This window comes from Neoarius graeffei, chromosome 18, assembly GCF_027579695.1.
Source record: "Neoarius graeffei isolate fNeoGra1 chromosome 18, fNeoGra1.pri, whole genome shotgun sequence".
In the NCBI taxonomy this organism is placed as follows: domain Eukaryota; kingdom Metazoa; phylum Chordata; class Actinopteri; order Siluriformes; family Ariidae; genus Neoarius; species Neoarius graeffei.
Window position 1 is genome coordinate 63,242,544 of NC_083586.1, and position 16,135 is coordinate 63,258,678.

Below are 16,135 nucleotides of genomic sequence, written 5' to 3' on the forward strand. Positions count from 1 at the left end.
GAAATCTGATCCATTATTTAAAACTGTCATTATAATCTTTCATGAGGATTCCAGACATATTAAACCTGATTCACTTAGTTTTTATTGATTGAATTTGTCAGATGTAAATGTGTGTACCTTCAGCACACTGGCACAGACCCTCGTGGTCTTTGCACAATCTGTTCAAGGCTCCATCTTTCTTTACAGGATGGTAGTATTTCACACATTTTTCCACTACAAAGAACACAAGATCAAGTTTGATGTTTGGTATGTGCACAAAATGCTTGTTGTAAAGCTGAGGTACAGATGTGCAAAACAAAATATATACAGTACATGAGATGATGAGAGGGGAGGAAAACTAATTGAATCAAGAAAAGCAGAGGGGATTACAGTAGGTACAAATACAATATATAAAATATGCAGAATATATGAGGCGGACTGGTTGGTATGTTTCATATACAAGTAGCTAAAGTGCAGATCATAACTGTAGATGGTGGAATATGTGCAGTCACAGTATATGAACAAGAGTGTCAATGGTAGTAATATAAATCATAGCTGTGTGCAATGTGTAGTGTCTGGTCCATCATCTGTAGGTGTAGATGAGCAATGAAGCAGCAGTAACATACAGTGGGGCAAAAAAGTATTTAGTCAGCCACCAATTGTGCAAGTTCTCCCACTCAAAAAGATGAGAGAGGCCTGTAATTTTCATCATAGGTACACTTCAACTATGAGAGACAGAATGGGGGGGAAAGAATCCAGGAAATCACATTGTAGTATTTTTAATGAATTAATTGGTAAATTCCTTGGTAAAATAACTATTTGGTCACCTACAAACAAGTAAGATTTCTGGCTCTCACAGACCTGAAACAACTTCTTTAAGAGGTTCCTCTGTCCTCCACTCATTACCTGTATTAAAGGCACCTGTTTGAACTCGTTATCAGTATAAAAGACAACTGTCCACAACCTCAAATACAACCCCAATTCCAATAAAGTTGGGACAAAGTACAAATTGTAAATAAAAACGGAATGCAATAATTTACAAATCTCAAAAACTGATATTGTATTCACAATAGAACATAGACAACATATCAAATGTCGAAAGTGAGACATTTTGAAATTTCATGCCAAATATTGGCTCATTTGAAATTTCATGACAGCAACACATCTCAAAAAAGTTGGGACGGGGCAATAAGAGGCTGGAAAAGTTAAAGGTACAAAAAAGGAACAGCTGGAGGACCAAATTGCAACTCATTAGGTCAATTGGCAATAGGTCATTAACATGACTGGGTATAAAAAGAGCATCTTGGAGTGGCAGCGGCTCTCAGAAGTAAAGATGGGAAGAGGATCACCAATCCCCCTAATTCTGCGCCGACAAATAGTGGAGCAATATCAGAAAGGAGTTTGACAGTGTAAAATTGCAAAGAGTTTGAATATATCATCATCTACAGTGCATAATATCATCAAAAGATTCAGAGAATCTGGAAGAATCTCTGTGCGTAAGGGTCAAGGCCGGAAAACCATACTGGGTGCCCATGATCTTTGGGCCCTTAGATGGCACCGCATCACATACAGGCATGCTTCTGTATTGGAAATCACAAAATGGGCTCAGGAATATTTCCAGAGAACATTATCTGTGAACACAATTCACCGTGCCATCCGCTGTTGCCAGCTAAAACTCTATAGTTCAAAGAAGAAGCCGTATCTAAACATGATCCAGAAGCGCAGACGTCTTCTCTGGGCCAAGGCTCATTTAAAATGGACTGTGGCAAAGTGGAAAACTGTTCTGTGGTCAGATGAATCAAAATTTGAAGTTCTTTATGGAAATCAGAGACGCCGTGTCATTGGGACTAAAGAGGAGAAGGACGACCTAAGTTATCAGCGCTCAGTTCAGAAGCCTGCATCTCTGATGTTATGGGGTTGCATTAATGCGTGTGGCATGGGCAGCTTACACATCTGGAAAGACACCATCAATGCTGAATGGTATATCCAGGTTCTAGAGCAACATATGCTCCCATCCAGATGACGTCTCTTTCAGGGAAGACCTTGCATTTTCCAACATGACAATGCCAAACCACATACTGCATCAATTACAGCATCATGGCTGCGTAGAAGAAGGGTCCGGGTACTGAACTGGCCAGCCTGCAGTCCAGATCTTTCACCCATAGAAAACATTTGGCGCATCATAAAACAGAAGAAACGACAAAAAAGACCTAAGACAGTTGAGCAACTAGAATCCTACATTAGACAAGAATGGGTTAACATTCCTATCCCTAAACTTGAGCAACTTGTCTCCTCAGTCCCCAGATGTTTACAGACTGTTGTAAAGAGAAAAGGGGATGTCTCACAGTGGTCAACATGGCCTTGTCCCAACGTTTTTGAGATGTGTTGTCATGAAATTTAAAATCACCTAATTTTTCTCTTTAAATAATACATTTTCTCAGTTTAAACATTTTATATGTCATCTATGTTCTATTCTGAATAACATATGGAATTTTGAAACTTCCACATCATTGCATTCCGTTTTTATTTACAATTTGTACTTTGTCCCAACTTTTTTGGAATTGGGGTTGTAGTCACACTCCAAACTCCACTATGGCCAAGACCAAAGAGCTGTCAAAGGACACCAGAAACAAAATTGTAGACCTGCACCAGGCTGGGAAGACTGAATCTGCAATAGGTAAGCAGCTTGGTGTGAAGAAATCAACTGTGGGAGCAATTATTAGAAAATGGAAGACATACAAGACCACTGATAATCTCCCACGATCTGGGGCTCCACGCAAGATCTCACCCCGTGGGGTCAAAATGATCACAAGAATGGTGAGCAAAAATCCCAGAACCACACGGGGGGACCTAGTGAATGACCTGCAGAGAGCTGGGACCAAAGTAACAAAGGCTGCCATCAGTAACACACTATGCCGCCAGGGACTCAAATCCTGCAGTGCCAGACGTGTCCCTCTGCTTAAGCCAGTACATATCCAGGCCCATCTGAAGTTTGCTAGAGAGCATTTGGATGATCCAGAAGAGGATTGGGAGAATGTCATATGGTCAGATGAAACCAAAATAGAACTTTTTGGTAAAAACTCAACTTGTCGTGTTTGGAGGAGAAAGAATACTGAGTTGCATCCAAAGAACACCATACCTACTGTGAAGCATGGGGATGGAAACATCATGCTTTGGGGCTGTTTTTCTGCAAAGGGACCAGGATGACTGATCCGTGTAAAGGAAAGAATGAATGGGGCCATGTATCATGAGATTTTGAGTGAAAACCTCCTTCCATCAGTAAGGGCATTGAAGATGAAACGTGGCTGGGTCTTTCAGCATGACAATGATCCCAAACACACCACCCGGGCAACAAAGGAGTGGCTTCATAAGAAGCATTTCAAGGTCCTGGAGTGGCCTAGCCAGTCTCCAGATCTTTTCCATCCAAGATGGCACCGCAGACGGCTGCCACGGGACTTTGCTCTCTCGTAATTTCTATGTTTTTGTGTAATTGTTGTGTTAATTCTTCTCCGTGCTTCACGGAATGCTGCGCTGAGGGTTTTTTTAATGCCTATGTAACAGAGTTATTTGTTGTTGAAGTTCACCAAAATTAACATTTGAATTCATTTAGAAAATTTTATTTTGTAAACAAGGTATTGTGCTGTTTACATTTCATATTTCTTGAGGAGATATGTCAATATTATATGTTTATCTATGCAAGGCTCCTTTTATTTGTTTTACTTGAGCACCTTGAGCGCCCTCTTGTGGTGGGTGGTGTCAGCTATAGAGACCGGAAGTCGGGAGCTCGCCCTTTTTGCCGCTTTCGACTTCCACTGTGGTATGTACGGAAAACAGCTCTGTGATTTTCTTTGAAATATTAAAGCTGTAAAACTAATTTAACTCAAATGAAAGCGTGTATCAAGTGACATGAGGTGTCTGGTCACGTTTTGTGACCGTTATTTACCGTCATGTGTTTTGATTCGGTTATGTAAAGTTTGTTAGCTTCTGTTAGTTTATGCGCTCTGTACGCTCTTGTTTGAGTGCTGCGCGGTAATGTAAAATGCCAGCTGCTCCAGAGAATTTATTATCATTGTATTCTAACGTGTAGGGGCAGAAGCTGTGCTGTGTTACCACCACCAACCACAATGCTGCATGTCTCCTGAATAGGTATGTTTTATCTTCTCTAAAAGAGGAATATTTTAGTTCATTGTTTTTTCATACTACTTTTAAGATGAGGCCTTGCATAGAAGGAAATATGTTCAGATGTAAAGATGTTTTTTTTTCCCTTCATGTAAAACTATAAAATGGGTTTATGGCCATTTGTGATAAAAATGAGACACTACATGGAGAAGCAGCCTGTATATCTCCATTATGCTTTTGTTTTGTATGAATTTATTTTTTGTTTCATATCATAAACTATACGATCACACTGTGAAAGTGTACCCCTTTTTGCCACTTTCGACTTCCACTGTGGGGCAGAAGCTGTGCTGTATTACCACCACCAACCACAATGCTGTGTGTCTCCTGAATAGTGCTGTGACATTAAAAGCCCTGAACCTGACTGAAATCTCGGAGTCATCTCTACCAGCCTGCTGAGTATTGCGTGAACAAATGCCAGGGGTTACATCTGGTGCCGTGACCTCGTGACTATGGAAGATCAGCATACAACCGATCCAACATCCAGCGGGCTGCAGTGTACCCGATTGGAGATTTCAGGGATATTCAGGTTTCACTGTTGCTAAAACCTAGTTGTGACTGTGTTATTTTAGAGTTTTTGTACTATTCTGGAATTTATTTGGGATCATATAGCAGTGGAAGTGACTTTTGAGTGTTGTTTAATAGTTAGTGTGGTTTATAAGTAGGACTTATTTACAGCATGTTTTGTGAATTTTGGTCGTTCTGATTTTATTTACTTTTTCTCATATTTTTCAAGAGTTTTGTTAGTTTCATTGTTTTGGTTTATAGTACATGGGTAAATATGACAGAAGAGACAAAAATACATCTTGATAATACAGAACCAGGGAACATGGACACACGTCCTAGGGTGAGTTTTGGTAGAGGGATGTTTTTATCCAATAGGTCAGTACCTCTGCCAAGTTATGTGGATTCTCCAGGTTGTAGGAAGGGGGTTCCTACTAACACTGATGAGGGTGGGGCTAGTCTGTGGGTTGGTTGGGATGCCCAAGCTCCTTATACCTCTACTCCTATTCACCCCCAGTCTAATGAAATGGACACTACACTGAAACACCTAGGTGTTTTAATCACAGAATTGGGGAAACACATTGGAGATTCAGTCACAGCACGGTTACTGTCAGATAGAGAGAATACCAACAGCCAGAGCGGAGATGGCGGATGTGCACAGGCTTGTGGCACTACAGTAGACTTCGCACAGCTTACCATGGCCCTTAAGTCAGATGCAAGAGAACCTCCCACCTTCCGTGGTGACGCAACCGACAGATGCTCTGTACATGAATGGGTGGACCTGATGTCTATGTATCTGAAAAAAAAAAAAAAAAAAAAAAAGAGTGTTGATCTTGCAGACTAGTCTGATGAGATTATGGGCAAGCTGATGGGCAGAGCCAGGGATGTGGTGAGGATAGGCATACGCAGTAATCCATCACTCAATGTTGAGCAGCATCCTGATGCAATCTATGCTATCCTAAAGCAACATTTCAGTGACCTGTCATACTCATGCATGCCTCTCGCTGACTTCTACAGCACGCTTCCAAGAGCACATGAGAGTCCGATTGACTACTGGGTCCGCCTGAATAAGGCAGCCGATATAGCGGAGGAGTGTCTTCAGCGTCAGGGAAAAGGCATGGGGGACCTGAACAAAGAGGTGGCGATGATGTTTGTGAGACACTGTAATGAACCGTCTTTGTCTGTTGTATTCAAGAGCAAGCTAGCTGACAGCTGGACAGCTAAAAAGGTCCAAGAAAGGATTGACGAGTACCACAGAGAGGTTAAGTCCAGACATGGCAAATCTGCAGTGGAACGCACTGCCAGACAAGCTGTTGCTGTGGTGAGCAGTGTCACGCAGGAAGTAGGGAGTCCTGAGCATGAGGGTTTGTTACATTCCCACAAGCAGAGTGTGGGTCATCCCCAGCATAATGCAGAACTCACTGCAATACAGAACAGTATGGACAAGATGACTGAGATGCTTGGTGAAGTACTGAATAGTTTATCTGCTTCCTCAGGACCCCCTGCCTCTCGTGACCACAACCACTCGTTCCAGAAAAGGAAAGTGTCAGGGCCCAGGGGTTGCAGTATCTGCAGTGACAGCTCTCATTCTACAATTGCCCATTGTCGGCTACATCGCTTATGTTTCTTGTGCCACCAGCCAGGCCACATGAAACTTCAGTGCCCTAACAGTAACACATCCTCTCCTGCACCTCAGTCTGCCACTGCCTCCTCTTCACATCAGGGAAACTAGACCGCCCACATTTCGAGAGGGGCAATGTGGGCCTCAGTAACAACTCCCTCAGTGACGATCTTCAGTCAGTATACACGTCAGTCTGTGAGAATCTTCCCAGCAACCTAACAGTCATCCTACGGAACACGCAGCGGTTGAATGGCAGTGATAGTTTGTTCTACACACCTGTAGTTGTCAATGGATGTGAAACAGTGACCGCTATGTTGTATACGGGTTCTATGGCATGCTCTGTGAGTGAGGCTGTGGAAGAGAAGCTCATTGCTGCTGGCCTCTTGGGCAATAATATTCAGCAAGACTTGGATATTGTCCTGATTGGTTGTGGAGGACAGAGAGTCCATCCAAAGAGGATCTGTGATCTGCAGCTTGAAGTGTATGGATGTACGGTGTCTGTACCAACACTAGTTGTGTCTGGTCAAGTGGATGAGCTCATCATAGGAACGAATGTGATCAAGTATCTGACACACAGATTCAAGGAATCAGACAAATACTGGCACATGATTTCTGAGATGACTGGGAATGATGTTGGAGGGTGTGATGACTTCCTTGCCATGCTTGCTGGTGTCAATCGATGGAAAGGTGAAGATGTGCCCAACTTTGTGGGCACGGTCAAACTCACCAGTGCTGTGACACTCTTGCCTGGACATGAACACCTGGTGTGGGGGAGGCTCCCAGAGAAGTCACGTGGACCCCCAGGCTGCTCCATGGTTGTCAAGCCGACACGATCTTGCTCTATCCCAAGAAACATCCTTGTTGGCAGAGTGGTGACTCCACTATGGGGTGATGGATGGGTCCCCATGAGGATCATAAACCCTACAGAGAAGCCAATAACAATCAAGAGGAATGCTAAATTGGCGGATGTTTACCCATACCTGGCTGTTGAGGAAATCCAGCCTGCTGACAGCTCGTCTTAAGTCCAGCAGCCAACATGTTGCAGCTGAGCGGACCTCAGACTCCCCTGACATGGCGGAAGCCCTGAGAGGATGCGGTTTGAGTGACTTGGATCTTGACTCGTGTGAAGTGTCAGAACGCTGTAAGAAAGAGATGTGTGAACTCGCTCTGAAATACTCTGACATCTTCTCCAAGCACAGACTTGACTGTGGTGAAGTAAAGGATTTTGTTCACAAGATCCACCTGGTGGATGAAAGACCTTTGAAACTCCCTTACAGGCGCGTACCGCTGGCTCACTACCAGAAGCTCTGGACAACACTAAATGAAATGGAAGAGAAGGGGATCATCAGAAAGTCCAGCAGTGAGTTTGCTTCCCCACTTGTATTAGTCTGGAAGAGAAACGGGGAATTGCACATCTGCACTGACTTCCGCTGGCTCAATGCCTGGACGGTGAAGGACGCGCACCCTCTTCCACATCAGGCAGATTGTCTTGCTGCTCTTGGTGGTAAGGCACTGTTCAGCACGATGGACCTCACGTCCAGATTCTACAATGTCCCCCTCCACGAAGAGCACAAGAAGTTCACAGCCTTTGCCTCACCTGTCGGCCTTCACGAGTATAACAGGCTCCCTCAAGGGCTTTGTAACAGCCCAGCAAGCTTCATGCGTATGATGATGATGATTTTTGGGGATCAGGACTTCTTGAGCTTGCTCTGTTATCTTGATGACTTGTTGGTTTTCGCACCCAGTGAAGAGGAAGCCGTGAAGAGGCTTGAGATGGTTTTTGAGTGGTTGTGTGCTCACAACCTCAAGCTAGCTCCCAAGAAATGCCACCTTCTGTGATGCTCAGTCCACTTCCTGGGCCACGTCATTGATGCCAGTGGGGTGTCAGCAGACCCCTCTAAGGTGGAAGCCATAACTTCAGTGTCCAAGTCAGACCTGATGTTTCCTGATGGCCAGACCCCTTACCCCAAAAAGATCAAGTCATTCCTGGGCCTGATCATGTGGTACCAACGGTTTATCCCAAACTGCTCTACTATGGCGAAGCCTCTCTTCCGGTTGACATCTGAGACAAAGACCGGCAAGATGAACAGTGGGAGAGGTCAGAAATGTCGGCGTGCTTATAGGAAGCTGACACCTATGGATTGGACCCCTGACTGTGATCAGGCCCTACAAAATCTGAAAAATGCCCTGCTCGACGATGTCACTCTAGCTCATCCCGACTTCTCCAAGCCATTCATCCTTTCCACCGACGCCTCTTCTGATGGCTTGGGTGCTGTGTTATCCCACGTTGCTCCTGGTGCTGAATGGGCTCGTCCTATAGCGTTTGCTAGTAAATCAATGAACAAGGCCCAGAGTAGATACCCTGCTCATCGTTTGGAGTTTCTGGCGCTGAAATGGGCGGTCTGTGAGAAGTTCAGCCATTGGCTGAAAGGTCATGTTTTCACTGCATGGACAGATAACAACCCGCTCGCTCACATCCTCACCAAACTGAAATTAGACGCATGCGAGCAACGCTGGGTTGCAAAGTTGGCTACTTATGAGTTTGACATCAAATATGTCCCTGGGCCGCAAAATGTTGTTGCAGATGCCCTGAGCCGAGAGCCTTTCACAGGAAAGAGGATCGGTGAGCACCTGATCAGTGAGCCGTATGGGTGTTTGTTGAAGGAGTCAGAAGGTCTGTCTGGAGGTGATGTTCAAGAGGTCTTCAGGTGGTTGAATGTTCGGCAATCTGTTCAGAAAGCTTCGAGGACAGGCAGGGTGGCAGTGCCTGGCACAGCGGCCCCTTCAGTCAGCTCCCTGTCTGCAGCCAAAGTGTCAGCTCTCCTAGACCATCACAATGACTGGGACACAGCTGTGAGGATCAGATCCACGGTCCTGGTGGACCACGTCCAGAACATCATGTCCACTGGCCAAGATGTACTACCATCCATCTCCAAGCAAGATCTCAGAAACAGGCAACGGGAAGATACTGATCTAGCAAGAGTGATGTTCTATGTTGAGCGGCATCGCAGGCCTTCGAGGAGGGAGAGGGTCAACGAAATTGTGAGTGCTTTGAGGCTTATAAGGCAGTGGGAAAAGTTGGTGATAAAGGATGGTATTCTGTACCGCGTGTCCAAAGACCCAATCACCAAGAAGAGACACCAGTACATAGTCCCTTTGTCATTGAGAGAGGATGCTATGCGTGGGTGTCATGACGAAGCAGGCCACCAAGGTCAAGACAGGACTTTCTCCCTCGTGAAACGAAGATTCTACTGGGACTCAATAGAACGGGATGTAAGGGATCACGTCAAGCGCTGTGCCAGGTGCATCATGGGCAAAACACCAGAGCCAGACGGGCGTGCACCACTTGAGAGTATAAAGATGACAGCGCCACTGGAATTAGTATGCATCGACTTTTGGATGGCAGAAGATTCCAAGAACCGCCCTGTTGATGTCTTGGTCGTGACTGACCACTTTACGAAGCTGGCACACGCCTTCTACTGCCCTGATCAGATGGCCAAACAGGTGGCACGGAGACTGTGGGATAACTTCTTCTGTTATTATGGCTTCCCTGAAAGAATACACTCGGATCAAGGTGCCAACTTTGAGAGTGAGTTGATAGCAGCCCTCCTTCAGGTTTCTGGTGTTAAGAAGTCCCGCACCACAGCCTATCATCCGATGGGAAATGGATCAGCTGAGCGCTTCAACCGCACGTTGGGGGATATGATCAGGACTCTCCCACCACAAGCAAAGCATGTTTGGCCTCAGATGCTTCACACCCTAACATTCATGTACAACAGCGCTATCCATGACACTACTGGATTTCTACCTTTCTACCTTATGTTCGGCTGAGTTCCCCGCCTACCAGTCGATGTTCTGTTCAAATCTGTTCTGAGAGACGATGGCGAGGTTGCCTTCCCGCAGTATGTCGAGGGGCTGTGAAAAGACCATGGTGCTGGCGGAGAAACATGCTAGCGATGAACAAAGGCGACAGGCCAACATTTACAACCGGAGAGTAAAAGGAGTGGAGATTGAACCGGGTGACAAAGTTCTCCTGGCAAACAAGGGAGAGAGAGGACGAAAAAAGTTGGCAGACCGATGGGGGGATGTGGTTCATACTGTGATCAGCAGTAACCCTCAGACCCATACATTTGAGGTCCGTAATCCCATCTCAGGCCAGTCAAAGGTTGTCCACCGTAACTTGTTGCTCTGCGTCAACTTCTTGCCGGTCCTGCCCGAGGCTGAAGATGGTACTTCTCTGTCCTCTCTCTGTGCTTCAGATGAGAATGGAGCTGTGGATCTCTCTACTGAGCAACTCCCACACTCCAATTGTGCAGTGGATCATACTGATCGCACTCGGCACTGGGTCTCTCAGATTCCTATGGTGGACACAAATCACCCGCCCGAGGTTCTTGCGCTACCTACAGAGGCCTGTGTGACTGATAATGACTGAAGTTGTAGTTGATGTGGATTCATCCCCAGTTGGAGGTGCCTCCTTAAATGCCTCAGCTCTTGATGATGGCCTGAGCTGTCGGAGCAACCAAGAGACTGTGGGGCCTACCAGTTCCCTGACAGTTGTGCCTGAGCCATGCCCTGAGGGCATCTGTTAAGACTAGGGCTGGTCGAGTCATTAGACCTGTTGTTAGACTTATCCATACTATGAACACCCAGAAGCTGCACACACAGATTAATGAGTTTAGGACATGGGCTGGGTCTTTATTTAGTGTGAACACAGTTTAGTTGCACTCATTCCTAGTGGATAGTTTTTTTCTTTTCCCCTTTTCTTTTCTTTGTGTTTTTTCCCGTATCTCTGAATCATACCATTGTAGATGGTTAGTTTGAGTTTGAATTGAATGTGAGAAGTGTATGTGGGCACTTTTTATGTCATCTGTGAAGGGTTTGTGATAAGCGCTGCACTACCCTCCTGGGTTCTTTATTGAACAGCTTTATGGCTTGACGGGACACATTGTTGTTGTATGTGTGTTATTCATTCAAAGTGTTGTTTATGAGATATGACAGGACTCACTTGACACATTTTTAGCATTTATTCCTAATGGAGTACCCTCCGTACATTGTTGGTGTAGGTGTAATTTTGTCGAATTCTGGAGAGGAGAATGTAACAGTTATTTGTTGTTGAAGTTCACCAAAATTAACATTTGAATTCATTTAGAAAATGTTATTTTGTAAACAAGGTATTGTGCTGTTTACATTTCATATTTATTGAGGAAATATGTCAATATTATATGTTTATCTATGCAAGGCTCCTTTTATTTGTTTTACTTGAGCGCCTTGAGTGCCCTCTTGTGGTGGGTGGTGTCAGCTATAGAGACCGGAAGTCGGGAGCTCGCCCCTTTTGCCGCTTTCGACTTCCACTGTGGTATGTACGGAAAACAGCTCCGTGATATTCTTTGAAGTATTAAAGCTGTAAAACTAATTTAACTCAAATGAAAGCATGTATCAAGTGACATGAGGTGTCTGGTCACGTTTTGTGACCGTTATTTACAGTCATGTGTTTTGATTCGGCCATGTAAAGTTTGTTAGCTTCTGTTAGTTTATGCGCTCTGTACGCTCTTGTTTGAGTGCTGCGCACTAATGTAAAATGCCGGCCGCTCCGGAGAATTTATTATCATTGTATTCTAACATGTAGGGGCAGAAGCTGTGCTGTATTACCACCACCAACCACAATGCTGTGTGTCTCCTGAATAGGTATGTTTTATCTTCTCTAAAAGAGGAATATTTTAGTTCATTGGTTTTTCATACTACTTTTAAGATGAGGCCTTGCATAGAAAGAAATATGTTCAGATGTAAAGATGTTTTTTTTCCCTTCATGTAAAACTATAAAATGGGTTCATGGCCATTTGTGATAAAAATGAGACACTACATGGAGAAGCAGCCTGTATATCTCCATTATGCTTTTGTTTTGTATGAATTTATTTTTTGTTTCATATCATATACTATATGATCACACTGTGAAAGTGTGCCCCTTTTTGCCGCTTTCGACTTCCACTGTGGGGCAGAAGCTGTGCTGTATTACCACCACCAACCACAATGCTGTGTGTCTCCTGAATAGTGCTGTGACATTAAAAGCCCTGAACCTGACTGAAATCTCGGAATCATCTCTACCAGCCTGCTGAGTATTGCATGAACAAATGCCAGGGGTTACACCTACACATTCCGGTCCTGATAGGAGCGAAATGTGTGGGTGTTTTTTCCTCTTATCTCTCATTTCTCAGCCTCTCCCTTCCTGACAAGCCTCTCTCCTGCTTTGCTTCTGCGGACTCGTCTCATCTGAGAGACCCTTCCTGCACTGTTCTCCGAATCGAAATTATGGATTTGTTCAACTGGTCACTTCACGCAATTGATACAATCTTCTCAATGAGAAGTCTGGGTTTGGGGGAACCTGCCTGTCCTGCCGGAACATTTGCAGCCGGATACACCATGGATGCCTGGGAGAAGTGGCGTGTGGTGTGCTTGGCAATTCTTTCCGTGGAGGACATTGAGGATATTTACCTATTCGGAACCATGATCACAGGATTTTTGCTGATTGGACTTGGCATTGCCATGGTGTATCGAGGAAATCAGTTAACGGTGGCAGCTGTTCAAAGCCCCACAAAGCTGCCCGACATGATTGAGGCGGTGGGCAGAGCTGTTGGTGATCAGACTGTGGCTGTTCAGAACTTGAGTCGCAACATTGATAACATCATGGAGAAGTTGATGGCTTTGCAAAGAGAAATGGATCATTTTGGTGGCCAGAATGGACAAGCGGGTTAAGCGAAAAAGGACACATCTATCCATCTTAAGTCTAAACAAATTCCAATCTTATCTTGGCTCTCCTAGCCAGCACTGCCTTCAAGGCCATCGCTGTAGAAACGCGATTCTCCCCCTGGAGTTCACTGCAGTGAGACTCTGTGTGTGTTTTTTTTCCTATACTTTCTTTCTGTCTGTACTATGAAAGCTAAGTTGAACCGGAGTCAAATTCCTCGTGTGTGTAACATACCTGGCAATAAAGTGCTTCTGATTCTGATTCAACCCCATAGAAAATCTTTGGGGGGAGTTGAAAGTCTGTGTTGCCCAGCGACAGCCCCAAAACATCACTGCTCTAGAGGAGATCTGCATGGAGGAATGGGCCAAAATACCAGCAACAGTATGTGGAAACCTTGTGAAGACTTACAGAAAACATTTGACCTCTGTCATTGCCAACAAAGGGTATATAACAAAGGATTGAGAGGAACTTTTGTTATTGACCAAATACTTATTTTCCACCATAATTTGCAAATAAATTCTTTAAAAATCAGACAATGTGATTTTCTGGTTTTTTTTTTTTCTCATTTTGTCTCTCATAGTTGCAGTATACATATGATGAAAATTACAGGCCTCTCATCTTTTTAAGTGGGAGAACTTGCACAATTGGTGACTGACTAAATACTTTTTTGCCCCACTGTATAGATTTAGGCACTGCCTAAAAGTGGAGCTCCCATCTTTTTCTGGGTTGTAGAATTTTCTTATATCATAGGCAGCCTCTTTTGTTTTATTTCTTTACCGGCTATAACACGAGCCACTAGGCAGTGTGCATGACTGGTAATTACTAACACTGGCCACTAGGTAGTGTTTAGGACTGGTAATTACTAACACTGGCCACTAGGTGGTGTGTCAGCTCATTATCTCTAGCCACTTTATCCTTCTACAGGGTCGCAGGCAAGCTGGAGCCTATCCCAGCTGACTATGGGCGAAAGGCGGGGTACACCCTGGACAAGTCGCCAGGTCATCACAGGGCTGACACAGACACAGACAACCATTCACATTCACACCTACGGTCAATTTAGAGTCACCAGTTAACCTAACCTGCATGTCTTTGGACTGTGGGGGAAACCGGAGCACCCGGAGGAAACCCACGTGGACACGGGGAGAACATGCAAACTCCGCACAGAAAGGCCCTCGTCGGCCACGGGGCTCGAACCCTTGCGAACCTGTGAGGCGACAGCGCTAACCACTACACCACCGTGCCGCCCCTAGGCAGTGTGTATGATTGGTAATTATTATAACACTGGTATGGTGGCAGGCACGCACAGGACCGAAACCATCAGCAAACAACTCGATGGGTTTCTTTATGTATCCACACTATGCCTATGGGGCTCCGCTCACTTGGGCCTTTGGCCTGCGCAGGAGCTCCGCTACAAAGAAGCATAAACAGACTTCACACTAAATTAGATATTATATTACACTATACACCGATCAGCCATAATGTTAAACCCACTGACAGGTGAAGAAATGAATAACATTGATTTTCACATTACAATGGCACTGGTCAAGGGGTGGATATATTAAGTCATTTCTCGAACTTGATGTGTTGGAAGCAGGAAAAATGGGCAAGCATAAGGATATGAGTGAGTTTGACGAATTGCGATGGTGAGATAACTGGGTCTGAGCATCTCCAAATGTTTTTTTCCTGTTTCCGGTTAAGAGTACACTGTGCGCATTTTGGTTGCTACTTCTCACCAGATCTTTTTCTTTTTCTTTTTTCCTCTTTGTTTATCTTTTTGTGTTTGTATAGTTTGATATTTGTTCTTTGTTTGAATGTTTTGTCTGCCGGTTGTGGTGTAGCTCCAGACCCAGTTTTGGGCATGGGTTTCCTTCGGGCCTTAGTAAGCCATGAGTGATGCCTGTGCTCCTCACTATGGACTGCAGTGAGCTCGTTCCTCTTTTCAACATCGGGGTTATCCAGCGATCCATGCAGCAGTGCTTCTGTGCTTGGTGTGGTGTTCCGAGCAATGTTGTTCGGTGGAGTCGTGGTGTCTATGCAGGTGGTTCGGGACGTGCAGGCACTCTTTACAGCAGTGCTTCTGTGCTTGCTTTGTGGATCTGTGGCACGGTATTCCAAATGATGTTGACCGGTGGTGTCGTGGTGGCTGTGCAGGTGATGTGAGACACACCTTCACACCTTTTGGTGGGATTGTGGGCCACTATCCCACTGGAATTACATCCTGACCCTATTTTGGTGGACTTTTTTGTTGTTTAATTGTAAAACGACCTTGGGTGTGAGAAAGGTGCTATATAATAATAATAATAATAATAATTATTATTATTATTATTATTATTATTATTATTATTGCCCTGTGATGACATGGCGACTTGTCCAGGGTGTACCCCGCCTTTTGCCCGTAGTCAGCTGGGATAGGCTCCAGCTTGCCTGCGACCCTGTACAACAGGATAAAGCAGCTAGGGATAATGAGATGAGATCTTGTGGGGTGTTCCCAGTATGCAGTGGTTAGTACCTACCAAAAGTTGTCAAGGAAAGACAACCAGTGAACCAGTGACAGGGTCATGGGTGTCAAAGGCTCATTGATTTGCATGGGGCCTGAAGACTAGCTCATATGGTCCAATCTCACAGAACAGCTACTGTAGTACAAACTGCTCAAAATTTTAATACTGACACCTTTCTGTTTTATCCAGCATTAACTTTTTCAGCAGTTTAAATCAGCCTTAAGAGTGTGGGTGATCGTGGAGACATGAGTGAAAGAGGCGTAATGACTGGATTACAGTTTATTCAGGATCCTAATGGCCTGCAGGTAGAAACTGTTCTTCAGCTTGCTGGTTCTGGATTAAATACTGCTGTTCCAGTCTAGAAAACAGTACATACCCGTATGCTGGGTGGTTGTACTATAAAGCTAGGAGTTTGTTGCCAGTGATGAGCTCAGCTGCTCTCATGACTTTCTTGAGGGTCTTGCAGTCGAGCAGGGAGCAGCTGCCAAAACAAACAGGAGAAGCAGCTTTGGGACCAAAAGGTCACTGGTTTAATTCCCTGGACCAGCAGGAACAGCTGAAGTACCCTTGAGCAAGGCACCTATCCCCCTACTGCTCCCCAGGTATCTCAGATAA

The 16,135-nt window shown here is 44.9% G+C and overlaps 1 protein-coding gene across 1 annotated transcript in view; it reads right to left on the bottom strand.

The window, feature by feature from the left end:
• The window catches only part of LOC132866440 (complement C3-like), a 100,395-nt gene that overhangs the window by 7,619 nt on the left and 76,641 nt on the right, over positions 1–16,135 (bottom strand). Inside the window, exon 37 of the mRNA XM_060899200.1 lies at positions 118–213. Within this exon, the coding sequence (XP_060755183.1) occupies positions 118–213 (96 nt within the window). The remainder of the gene's footprint in view (positions 1–117; positions 214–16,135) is intronic.